The sequence below is a fragment of the Urocampus carinirostris genome, chromosome 19 (genome assembly GCF_059441175.1).
Source record: "Urocampus carinirostris isolate Australia breed hairy pipefish chromosome 19, RoL_Ucar_1.0, whole genome shotgun sequence".
Lineage (NCBI taxonomy): Eukaryota > Metazoa > Chordata > Actinopteri > Syngnathiformes > Syngnathidae > Urocampus > Urocampus carinirostris.
In genome coordinates, this window is record NC_142367.1 from 28812963 (window position 1) to 28825626 (window position 12664).

A 12664-nucleotide genomic window follows, 5' to 3' on the forward strand; every position below is an offset into this window, starting at 1 on the left:
CGTACTGCTACGGCAGTCACCTCCTTTCCGAAGCCCTCCTTCCCCTGCTCAGAAAACTAAAACACTCATATTAACCAATGAACAGAGAGTCAGTGAGAGGACCCTTGCGGGGGACTCATTAATCCCTGGCGGCCTGCCAGGGATTTTGTATTGTACGGGCAAAACTGATATCCGATTACGAACGTCTTGGCAATTTTAATGATAAATACATTTTACCGTAAATTCGGGACTTTAAGCAGCTACTTTTTTCCCAAACTTTCAACCCTGCGGCTTATTCAGTGATGCGGCCAATTTATGTCATTTTTCTAACGGCCGCCAGCGGCGCTCGAGTGTTGCTACCATTAACTGCCCTGTCAAAGCTATATTATTATTATTAAAGCTTTGTAAACTCTCTCGGTGTACCGTCTTTCTTTGTAAATATGTGTAACCCATGTATAATATGTATTTGCAACTGTATATTTTTGTAATGTATTTATTTTAGACACTTATTCTGATATGTTTTGCACGGGCAAATGAAAAAGGAGGGGCGGAACAAACGCGGGGTGACGGGAAGTGGGGACCGGTAAAGGTGAGGAACAGACAGACCTGTTTGTGGACGCGGCGGACAATCGTGGATATATATTTTTCCCACCCTTACCTCTGGAAATATACATTTTTTTCCTTGGATTACTTTCAACGGGACCCGGACTCTGCAGGTCTGCATCAAACCTTAAGTACCGGTATCATTTTCCATTCATTTTGCCGGCTGTGATTTTTGGACTGTGAACTTTAATGAAGGACATTTAGTTTCAATCGTGGGACTTGAAGTCGGGTTTGGGTTAATTTTGTGTTACATGTTTAAATGTGGGCGCATGCGGCTTATATACAGGTGCGGCTTGTGTATGTACAAAATCGTTTTACCTCTTAAAATGTGTTGGGTGCAGCTTATAATAAGGTGCGCTCTATAGTCCGGAATTTACGGTAGTTCATCTTTTCTTTCTAAAGGCAATGTACCTCGAGATTTATCCAAGGAAAAAGGTGCCTTCGCTAAAAAAAGATTGTGTTGTTTTAATTGTGTTTTTACACTTTTTCTGATATTTATATGTCTTTACTTGAAACGCGTCCAGACTCGTGTTTTCAACCAGTGTGCCGCAAGATATTTCCCAATTTTTGCAAAGAAGAATGCCATTGTTCATTATCTTGGCTTTCTTTTATTGATCAACCGAGCATCTGTAACATTCAACCATACCAGTAGGTGACAGCATATTACAGTTTGTTTTCTTTATATATACTAACGATCCGCTCAATAACAAATGTATTTTGTTTGATGGAACCTGATAAGATTGCACTATCAAAAAAAAAAATGATATAAGGTAAACATTTCACAAGTCATTTTGATGATTTTAATTGGATTCTTTTACCCTCCAAAAAAACTAGAACCGAGTAAAACATGTTAGCTTCCACTGGCCGATCAATTTTGCCTATTTCGAGGATTATTTTTGTTTTTCCTCTCTATCAAAAGGATCAAAACGGTAAAACCTAAGTAGTAAAGATTTTTTGAAGCCAAAGTAGGTCAGGTCCGTTTTCTCAATACAGGCATTGTTAGGCCCGTGAAAAAAGAGCAATTGGTCGAGAGCGGTGTCAATCAAAAAGTCAGAGGCTAACAGCCATATTGGAAGTCATTTTACGAGTTGGTTTACTTTTAAAAGGGAATATTGTGGCAAAACGAACAAATTCCCACGAGGATCATCCAATGACGCAGCAATGCTTTTAGGCAGATTTTTTTTTTAATCTGTGGGCATTATGGCAGATATTTTACACGGTTGCATTCACTGGATGTTCCAGGATGTAACAAGACCAAATATGCGGAGAATCGTGTCATGAGTTGACTATCGGAGCACATTATCGGTCAGCTACGTTGGCTTTATAGTTTTCGGCTATCTTGTTTCAGACCGATGGTTTAAAAATCCTATCGGAATATTTCTTTGTAGCAAAGGAAACATTTGGCATTGGGTAAAGCTCTTGCATCTCAATCCTTCCCACTCTGCTCTCATACACAAAAACTGCAGTACCTCGCCATAAGTCGCACTTCAGTGTTTAAACCCTCACTTGTGTAATAGCAGCTCTTTTCCAACGTGCCATACTTTGAGTTTCCATCTCCATCTCCATCACAATGTCACAATCAAATATTCAATTCATTCAAATCGAAAATGACGCCGAACGTTTTTTGTTTCCAGAGCTGGATCCCCACCATCTTCAAGAAAAGGATTTGCACCACCTTCGTGGAAGATTCTTTAAGGTGCCTCGATATTTGTAACTGTGCTCCGGGTTCGTACGGGTGCTTAAAATCCTTGAAAATGCTTTAACATTGGAACGTGCTTGATTTTTGGGTGAAGACCTTGTAAACCAGTGGTGTCAAACTCATTTTAACTCGGGGGGCCAAACGATAGAACAAATATTCTCTTGGGGGCCGGACTAGTAGATTGAGGAGAAAGAAAAGAGAGAAAGATATAAGAAAAAAAGAAAGAGAGCGTGTGGGACAAAGAAAGAGAGAAAGGGAGAGAGAGAGAGAGAGAACGTGAGAAACAAAAAAAGATAAAAAGAAAAATAGTGAGAGCGGGGGAAAGAGAGAGAGAAAGAAATACATCCAAAGAGAAGGAGAGAAAGAGAGTGAAGGGAAAAGCAAGAGTGAAAGATGGAGAAAAGAGAGAGAAAAGGAAACGAGGAAGAGAGAGCAAAAAAAGGTAAAAAGACAGAGAGAGAAAAAGAGACAGTGAAGGAGAGAGATAGAGAGTGATAGAAAAAGAGAGGAAGAGAGTGAGAGAGAGAGCAACATCAAGTGGACATATTTCAACCTGCAGCTCGTTTTTCTCTTGCGCTTCCCTCTGCGTTATCACGCGCGCCGGATTCAACCCCTGATCCGGCCTGCCTGTTTGACACCCCTGCTGTCAATGCTCGAAATTGTTGCCATGCTTAAAATGATCTCGGACACTGCTCTCCGGTGTCTTGCTTTGCCGCTGCCCGTCTTCTTCCCTCGTAATTGACAACAGCTGCGTACGCCATTCTCCTAAGAAGCGTCGTCGCCCCCTGCAGGCCAGGCGCATACTGCAATTAAACGAAACACTAGAACACGAGTATTAGTGTTATGATTAATCATTGACATGTATTGAGGCCTGTGCAAAAAAAATGAACTTAGTGTTCCCCAGCAATAAATTCTAATGGGAGGAACTTCCAGCAACTGAAAATGTGAGCAACATACTACCATCATGTTTATCCAACTCCAAGACGGAGAGAGATTAGTCTCAAAAACAAATATATTTGATAAATGCACGAGCAAGATTATAAAATTGCATATGAGAATGGCAAATATATTAATACCACATCAGATTTCAACTTTCAACGCATAGGTGTCAAAGAGGCGGCCCGCGGGCCAGATCAGGGCCGATAAGGGATTGAATCCGGCCCGCGAGGCAACGCTCAGAGAAGCGCAAGAGAAAAACAAATTGCAGGTTGAAATAGGTCAACTTGATGTTGCCAAAGCCAGGTGCCTCTCACAAAAACACTGTACTTGTATTTTTCTCTCTCTCTCTCTTTTTTTCTTTTTCTCTCTCTGTCTTTCTTTCTTTCTCTTTCTCACTCTCTCTTTTTTCTACCTTTGTGGCTCTTTGTCTCTTTCTCTCTCTGTGTCTTTTAACCTCTTTTGCTCTAACTTCCTTTTTTTCCTTTTCTCTTTCTCTTCCTTCCCTTTGCTCTTTTTTTTCCTCTCCTTCTGTCTTTCTTTTTTGCTCTTTGGATTTCTTTCTTCCTCTCCCTTTCTTTTCCCCTCTCTCTCACGACTTTTTATCTCTTTTGTTTCTCATGCTCTCTCCCTCTTTCTCTTTTTCTTTCTTTGTCCCGCCCTCTCCTTTTCCCTCCCTCTTTCTCTTATTTCTTTATCTCTCTTTTTCTTTCACTTTAATCTACTAGTCCAGCCCCCGACAGAATGTTTTTTCTATCGTGTGGCCCCCGAGTGAAAATGACTTTGATACCCCTGTTCTAACGGGTCTGGACAAATAGGAAATTTGGGCTGTGAAAGTCCTTCAAAAGTTCTTCAATTTGGGTTGAGTGGAGATTTGTGCTTCATAGTCATTTTCTTTCAGTAATGGATTATTGTGCCAGTGTGGAGGGACAAGGGATACGCACGCTTCAGTGGCACTGGGCGACTATTTCAGCACGGCCATCGTGAATCACTGGGACAGCGCCCAGCACTCCTCCGAGTACCCGACGGACGCCTTCGGAGAACTGCAGTTTGCGGGAGCCAGCAAGAGACACAGCTACGTGAGTGATTTTTATTCGGTGTTCTCGGCAATTATCTTGCCGGGTTGCCGTGTTGCAGCAGAGCCATCGACGTTATTTTTTATTTGATCGAATTTGGTAGGTGCTAAGGGTCCCTTAAAACAGGAACTAATGGGTTCAGAGACAGCTTGTTGCCAGGGCCATCACCACCAATGTTCCCTCTAAGCTGCCCGCACAAGAAAATCGAGCCAGCTCTCAAAACTTACGGCTCGTAATTGCTAATTAAGAAGCCAATTCAGTCAAAGTTACAGTGCATGAAGGTCAAAATACACGGGTTCCCCTGACGCTGTTTTCTAAATGCCGTATTTGGAAGTCAATGTCGAAGTAGAACAAAGTTGAGTCAAGTCAGTAGAGTTTTTTGAGAACCGGCTTCTTCGGCTCGGCTCACTAAAAGAAACCAGCCCTTTTGGGTCCTAGACGACTCTTCAGCTTTTGCTTTTTTCATCCCAACATGACCAAATATTATTTAAAATTTTGCACAAAATGACTTGAAGGAAGGGGGGAATAGAACAAAAAAGAAAAAAATACCAAAATGAAAAAGTAGTGAAAAGTTGAGAAATAAAGAAACAAAAGGAAGAGAAAAAAAAGAAGGAAAAATTTTGAAAAAAAGCCAGAAAAAAAAGAAAAGAAAGAAACAAAGGAAAAAAGTAAATAGAGAACAAAATGAAAAAAGTAAAAGCTCGGAAAAAATAAACAAAACGAGATTTTTTTTAAAGGAATTAAAAAAAAAAAGAAGAAGAAAAAGATCTGTGGAAAATTAGAGGGAACATTGATCACCACCCTAAACAAGCACGCGAAACGGAGAAAAAATGTACATGTCGCTAGTTGCAATGAAAAACGTGGCAGCCGGCTCAGAGCCGGTGTGGACCGGGAACCCGACTCTTTTGATATAAAGCATCGACGTATTTCTAAAATCGCTTGAACCTCTCCATAGGAGAAAATACTTGTATTTATTTGTATTATTGTTCTGAAATTTTAGACGAAGCTCAGGAAGGTTTTAAAAGTTGACCCGTTATCGGGTGGGCAGATTATCAGCACCGATATTCAGGAATTTGACCTGTATCGGCATTTTTATTTCCACGACGGGCCCAATAAATCTATTTAAACCTTAGGCTATTTAGGCTCAGATGCAGCTGAGCCTCACTCTCCCTCTCTCCTCAGACACTATCGGCTCTGCGCCTTCTGACTGGATAAGCGAGCGGGGGCCGAGCCACTGAAGCAGGAAAAATAACCTTCGAGTGACAGCTCTGCTCACTCGTACCTGTGAATTGAGACTGCCGATATTATTGAGATTTTAAAAACCATGTGTCTGATTAAGACATAGTGTAAAAATGTGGAGTTAACTTGGTTTAAGGTGGAGACTGATATATTAGCTCTTATCATAACATGAGCTTGTCAATCAAGCGTGCCTGTTGGCGATCAGGGTTGGGTAGGGTTATTTGAACTGGATGACTTTCAATGACTTTTGGATGACTCCAATACCAAATATGCTAATAAAAGACAAAAGAAACTAAATATGAATCAAATTACTAAATTTTTTGCAGGCTTGGGGAGTAACAAAATACACGGAATGGCAAAAATGATGTAGGCAAGCTGTTTGGATTGATTTTCATTTGGTTTCCGTCTCATTTGATGTTCGTTTTGCCGGAGATCAAAGAGATCAAAGCCAGGAGAGAAAGCTTACCACGTGTTGTGAGTCATCATTTGATTCATATTTAGTTTCTTTGGTCTTTTCTTAGCATATTTGGTATTGGAGTCATCCAAAAGTCATTGAAAGTAGTCCGGTTAAAGTAACCCTACCCAACCCTGTTTGTGATTGAGAGAGAACATCAAAAGCACGCTCAAGTGGAAGGCCGAGTGATTAGCTCTTACCATAACACGAGTTTGTCAATCCGGCTCTAAAACAGCAGTGCCTGCACTTTGTTTAAATTTCGTTGCACTTTTTGTTTTAAGTTAATTGAAGTCATTGTATTGACGTTTTTATTTAACGTCGATAAAAAATACTCTCAGGGAGCTATTTAAGTTTTTGGTTGAAGTCATGTTCATTCTGATTGACAAAATATCCTTTGTTTCTTTTTGCATTGTTAAAAAATTTAACGCCAATTTCTAAGCTTTCTCAACAAATAATTATCGGTTATCAGCCTCCTCTTAATACTAAAAGTAGGTATCGGTATCGGCCCGGAAAAACCCATATCCTTAGTGTTGCATTCAAAAAGAGAGCTAAAGGATGCCGATACTCCAAATCGTTCAAGCAAAGCTTCAGTTCAGGTCCAAATACCGGGTACAGTTTTATCGGGTTTTCGGTGGCCACGTGGTTTTTAAAGGTCATCTTTTGCAGTTCTTGCGGCTCTCGTGGGACACTCCGGCCTCGATGGTCTACACCCTGATGACCCACCACTGGGGTCTTCCTGCTCCCAACCTGGTCGTGTCCGTCGTGGGCGGCGAGGGCAGAACCAAAGTCAAGACTTGGGTGCGGGAGGTCCTCAGGCAGGGACTGGTCAAGGCCTCGCAAAGTACAGGTAAAAGGGCAAAAAAACGAGGTACACCGAGAGGGAAGACGGGGGTCTGAAAAAAATCCAGCCCGACCCCGCCTGAGTCCGACCAATTCACTTGATTTGCAGGACCGGGCCCAAAGCAAACTCCAGATTTCATACTTTATTTGGACTCGGGAGGAGGAGAGATGATTTTTATAAGAAAAGGAAGACAGGTGCAGGTTAAAGGGACAGTGGATATTATCAAGTGCCTCGTAGTGGTACAAAAATATCGATTTGGATAGTGGGCAAAAATTCATAAACCATCATAGCAATGTTCCTTTTTTATACTAAACCCTAGGTAGAGAAATATTGTATTTCTTTTACAAAGTGAAATCCCTACCGGGCAGCACGGCGGCGCAGTGGTTAGCGCGTGTGCGGCACAGTTCTGAGGTCATGAGATCGAACCTCCTGTGTGGAGTTTGCATGTTCTCCCCGTGCTTGCGTGGGTTTCCTCCCACATTCCAAAAAACATGCATGTCAGGTTAATTGGCCGGTCCGAATTGTCCCTAGGTGTGAATGAGCGAGGGAGTTGTCTGTCCCTGTGTGCCCTGCGACTGTCTGGTAACCAGTTCAGGGTGTCCCCTGCCCACTCCCCATAGATGACTGGGCTGGGCTTCAGCACCCCCGTGACCCTACTGAGGAAAAGCGGTGCAGATCATGGATGGATGGATGGATGGAATACCTACCGCCATGTTTGCCTGCTGTCTTTCTGCTTGCCCAAAAAAAGTCAGCGAAAGAGAAACCCCCAGCCCAATCCGGATATTATGATGGATGTTTCAGCCCGGACGAAAAAGAAAAGAGAAATAAGTCAGGAAAAAGAAGGGGGAAATAGGACAAGGGGTTAAAAAAGAACAATAACAATTAACGCAGAGAAGTGCAAACGATTTCCCCGATTTGCGTCCATACCTGTCATCGACCGTTCGAGCCTTAAAGAGCCACTCCCCTATTTCTTCCCCGGAGTCTCTCGGCTGACATTTTTTTTTTTTTTTTTGCGATGGTCAAGGGGCTTGGATCTTGACGGCGGGCTTACGAGAAGGCGTGGGGCGCTGCGTGGGCGAAGCGGTGAGGGATCACGCCACGGCCGCTTCTTCCGTCTCCCTCAATAAGGTGGTGGCCCTGGGCGTGGCCCCCTGGGGTCTGGTCCACAACCGACAGCAGCTGGTCAACGAACAGGTGGGGCCCTTCGTCGCCGCGTCCAAATCTCCGTTTTCTTCCTCTTCCTTATGTTAGGGAAAAACGATATTACAAATCTATCGTTTACTAAATAGTTCGAATGAGTTATCCAAACACAAACTTTATTCTCCTAACAATGCATGCTCATTCCTTATTTAGGGAAAAATATTGACAAGAGACTGGCTTTTCCACACAGGGGCAGATTTATATTCTCAAAATATTTATTAAGTGAATTCCATCGAATTTAGCCGATTTTTTTGTCGAATTAGTCTAATTAGTCTTCGTCAAGCCTCCCTTCTCTCGTCTCTATTCTGCTCCCGTCTCTCTTCCGTCTTTTTCACACGCCGGGGCATTGGCTCCTCCCCCATGGGGCGGGTCAGGTGCCAGCTTCACCTCCTCCTCTGGCAGACGCCTCATGTGGCCTCCACCGAGTTGCCACCTCCTCGCCGAAAGGCGCCGCCATATCTAAAGGACTCACAACAAGAAAGCTTATCAGAACACTTGTCTCCTTTTCCCGAGTCAGCCCTAGTCCCCGTTCTTGTTTTTCTGTAAATATCATTCTTGTCTAGGCCACACTGACCCCAAGCCTTCCCTGTGAAAAATCCCCACTGCATTCAGGAAATGTAATTTGTATTATATTAAATCCCTTATAGTCAAATAAATCAAATGAAAAATCCAACACTTATTAATGCTAAATGCTAAACGTAGGGGAGGCGAGCCATGCGGCTTTCCTACATAGAATGCCCAAAGGACAAAGTCACAAAAACAACCTGAAGAGCCGAAAAAGCTAAAAATATTTGGAATTCCCATCTCTATGAGTAAATTCCAGTCGTCACCGCTTTGTTTTGTATTTGCTCAGAAATTGTTTTTAAAGTCACGGAAATAGTCAGTTTCCCTGGTAACTATCGCTATAGAATTATCCAGTGACTTACTCGGTTACTTTTTGAAAAAAGTAGGAAGGAACTCTAACGACTCTCTTAAAGAATCATGCCCGACACTGCTTGTGACTTAGCTGTATTTTGATTTTATTTTTTGCTGCTAAAGTTTATTGCACTTCATTACGTTGTTATTATAACTTGGGCCATTTTTTTGTAAGCACTATGTAGGTTTTGGAATAGGGGATGGTGTCATAATAGTCTGTAGTTTGTAATAATCTGTGGTCTGTGCAGCCCTTTGAGACTCTTTGTGATTAAGGGCTATGCAAATAGGACTTGACTTGAGGTTTTTGAGTTTTTCCTTGCCCTCATGTAGGTTTTAGATCAGGGGATGGTGTCATAATAGTCTGTAGTTTGCAATAATCTGATGTCTGTGCAGCCCTTTGAGACTCTTTGTGATTAAGGGCTATGCAAATAGGACTTGACTTGAGGTTTTTGAGTTTTTCCTTGCCCTCATGTAGGTTCCAGATCAGGGGATGGTGTCATAATAGTTTGAATTTGCAATAATCTGACGTCTGTGCAGCCCTTTGAGACTCTTTGTGATAAAGGACGTCACAAATAAACATGACTTGACTTGACTTGTGGTTTTTGAGTTTTTCCTTGCCCTAATGTAGGTTGTAAATCAGGGGATGGTGTCATAATAGTCTGTATTTTGCAATGATCTGTGGTCTGTGCAGCCCTTTGAGACTCCTTATGATTAAGCGCGTCACAAAAAATAGGACTTGACTTGAGGTTTTTGAGTTTTTCCTTGCCCTCATGTAGGTTTTAGATCAGGGCAGGGTGTCATAATAGTCTGTAGTTTGCAATAATCTGTGGTCTGTGCAGCCCTTTGAGACTCCTTATGATTAAGCGTGTCACAAAAAAATAGGATTTGACTTGACTTCATTTGACATGTTTTTGAGTTTTTCCTTGCCCTCATGTAGGTTTTAGATCAGGGGATGGTGTCATAATAGTCTGTAATAATAGGCAAAACAAATAAACATGACTTGACTATGTCATACATATGTATTTGCCTCGTTGTGGTCTTTTTCTCTTGTTTTCTCTTTGGATGTCTTTATATTCCACAATGTCGATACGATGAGGATAAAGACGACTGAAAGGAAAGCACGAGTGCCAGCCAACTTTCCCTGTATTGTTGTCGTCGCAGGGCAGTTTTCCCGCCAAGTATTACGTCCACAACACAAGCCGGGACTCGTGCTGCCTGGATAACAACTACCAAGCGTTCCTGCTGGTGGACGACGGCAGCGTGGGACGCAGAGGCGGCGAGACGGGATTCAGGGCCAAGATGGAGGACTACATCTCCCACCAGCGCACCGGCATCTGGGGTAAGGGTTTTTTTTTTGCCTCAAAAGACGGCCTGTCTTAAAGAGAAAAAGTCATGACGAGTTACTTCATTTAAAGAGTACCGTGTTAAAAGACGCAGTCTCCGTAGCTGCTTCTCTGTGGTTAACACTGTGCAGGGCGCATCGCACTATAGGGTGCAGGTGACCTCTGTTTTTGGCTGTGGTACAACAAAATACACAAGTATTAGAGGTAAGATCAGGCCTAAAAAAAAAACAAAATGACCCGGCCCACGGCAGTGTTCATTTTTTCTCTGAAAAGAGATAGCTCCCGGGGACTCGCATGCTGGGTCCCAACAGAGATCTATGGGTCCCCAGAATTTAGTGTTATCGCGGTTGAAATTGTAAATCGGCGACAAATATATCATATAAATCTATACATTCATTCAGTTTTAATCATCAGAGTTTATTGGGAATACAAATCAGTTATCACTTCAAGATTTTTCACTTCACAACACTATATTACATTATACAAAATAATATTGCTGAAATCATTACATTAATCTATATTTTCATTCAGTTTTAATCATCACGGTAAATTGGTAATACAAAGCAGTTATCACTTCAGATTTTTCAGTTCATATATTCTTCGTGGTTTGCTGTCCCGCCACAGTTGTAATGCCTTCTCAAGGTCCAATCCATTATCATACTCCTCATAGTGTCACCAGGAATAAAATTTAGTCAATTTTGGCAGAAAAGTCCTTTTCTTGCTAGGAGTATTCTTTTGTTTATTTTCTTTCGTTGCATCGTTCGCTTCAACACGCGTGTTTTCCTTGCCCCCGCAATCTCCCAAAGAATTTCTCCGCTGTTTTTTCGTGCCAGAATTATTGCCGTTTTTATCACTTTCTGCATTATGTTGACTTATTACTGAGACTGAAGAAATGACCAATTTTGTGTTGATTTTACCTAGCCTTCACCTTCACTCGACGACGAGCACCACAACAATGACGTAACCTCGAAGCAACAAGATCTCGTTTGCCGAGATCGGCGTGCGGACAAAAAGTCGAACCGCGAGACCAAAACAACAATGGCGGATCTGCCTGACGAAAAGTTTGGAGCGCAGTAAATCTTTGTTAAAAATAAAAGTAATCGGGTAATAATGACAATTTCTTGTCAAAAAATTTGCGTCCCGGGGACGCACCTTGATTTGAGACGATGCGTCCCCAGCAAATATCCTGCGTCTGGGACACAGGGACGCGGGCAAACCAGAACACTGCCACTGGTACGAAAGCCCGAACCCGACTGATGAACTCTAATTGAGGGATCGGGGCCCGGAGTAAACCCGAAGCTGCGTTTCGGCGTTTAATTCTCTCGCGCTTCTTTCGGCGTTGTCCCGTGTGATGGATCCGATCCGTTGGCGGACCTGTTCAGGCCCAAAGGCCGCTTGTTTGACACCCCTGGTCTCATGCGAAGATCACCATGACCAAATGAGCACAACGTAGCAGCAAGATGCCAGGTGACTAGGTAGGAATTCTTCCATGTCAATGAAATTCACAATTCTCCACCTATGAATTTTTGTTTAAAAAAATTGATCGCTATGATAGTTTTGCTTTGTATTCAAATCCGTGTTTGTTTCTTTTTACCTAGGATTTTGTACCACTTGGTGGCAGTGTTCCCTCTAAGCTGCGCGCGTGCGCAATCGGGCACTGCTCGCACATTCTCAGCGCACAAGAAAATCTAGCCGGCGCACAAAAATCAGGGCTCAAAATTACTTAGTAAGAAGCCAATTAAGTCAAAGTTACAGTGCATGAAGGTCAAAAATACACGCGTTCCCCTGACGTTGTGTCCGAAATGCGGTATTTGGAAGTCAAGGTCGAAGTCGAACGAGGTTGAGTATAGTCGGTAGAGTTTTTCGAGAACCGGCTTCTTCGGCTCGGCTCACTAAAAGGAACCGGCTCTTTCGGGTCCCAAACGGCTCTTCAGGTGGTTTTTGCTTCTTTAATCCCAACATGACCAAATATTAAGTAAAACTATGCATAAAACGACTTAAAGGAAAGGGGGAAAATAGAACAAAAAAGAAATAAATACCAAAATGAAAAAGTAGTGAAAAAAAGAAACAAAAGGAAGAGAAAAAAAGGACAAATTTAGAAAAAAGCCAGAAAAAAAAAGAAAAGAAAGAAATGTAGGAAAAAAGTAAATAGAGAACAAAAAGAAAAAGGTAACAGCTGGGAAAAAATAAACACAATGAGTTTTTTTTTAAAGGAATTTAAAAAAAAGTAGAAAAAAACAGGGAAAAAAGAAGAAAAAGTTCGTGTTTCATTCAAATCATTTCCAATGATATCAAGTGAATCTTGTTGCCACCCTTGTACTTCCACAAAAAAATATGATGAAGTACAGTTCTGTATCTTACAACCGACTCAATAAGCCC

At 42.1% G+C, this 12664-nt stretch overlaps 1 protein-coding gene across 1 annotated transcript in view; it reads left to right on the forward strand.

The window, feature by feature from the left end:
- The window catches only part of LOC148347936 (transient receptor potential cation channel subfamily M member 4-like), a 57672-nt gene that overhangs the window by 3663 nt on the left and 41345 nt on the right, over positions 1-12664 (forward strand). Inside the window, exons 2-6 of the mRNA XM_088323608.1 lie at positions 2217-2278; positions 4119-4296; positions 6653-6833; positions 7852-8021; positions 10104-10281. Coding sequence (XP_088179734.1) covers positions 2217-2278; positions 4119-4296; positions 6653-6833; positions 7852-8021; positions 10104-10281 — 769 coding nt within the window. The remainder of the gene's footprint in view (positions 1-2216; positions 2279-4118; positions 4297-6652; positions 6834-7851; positions 8022-10103; positions 10282-12664) is intronic.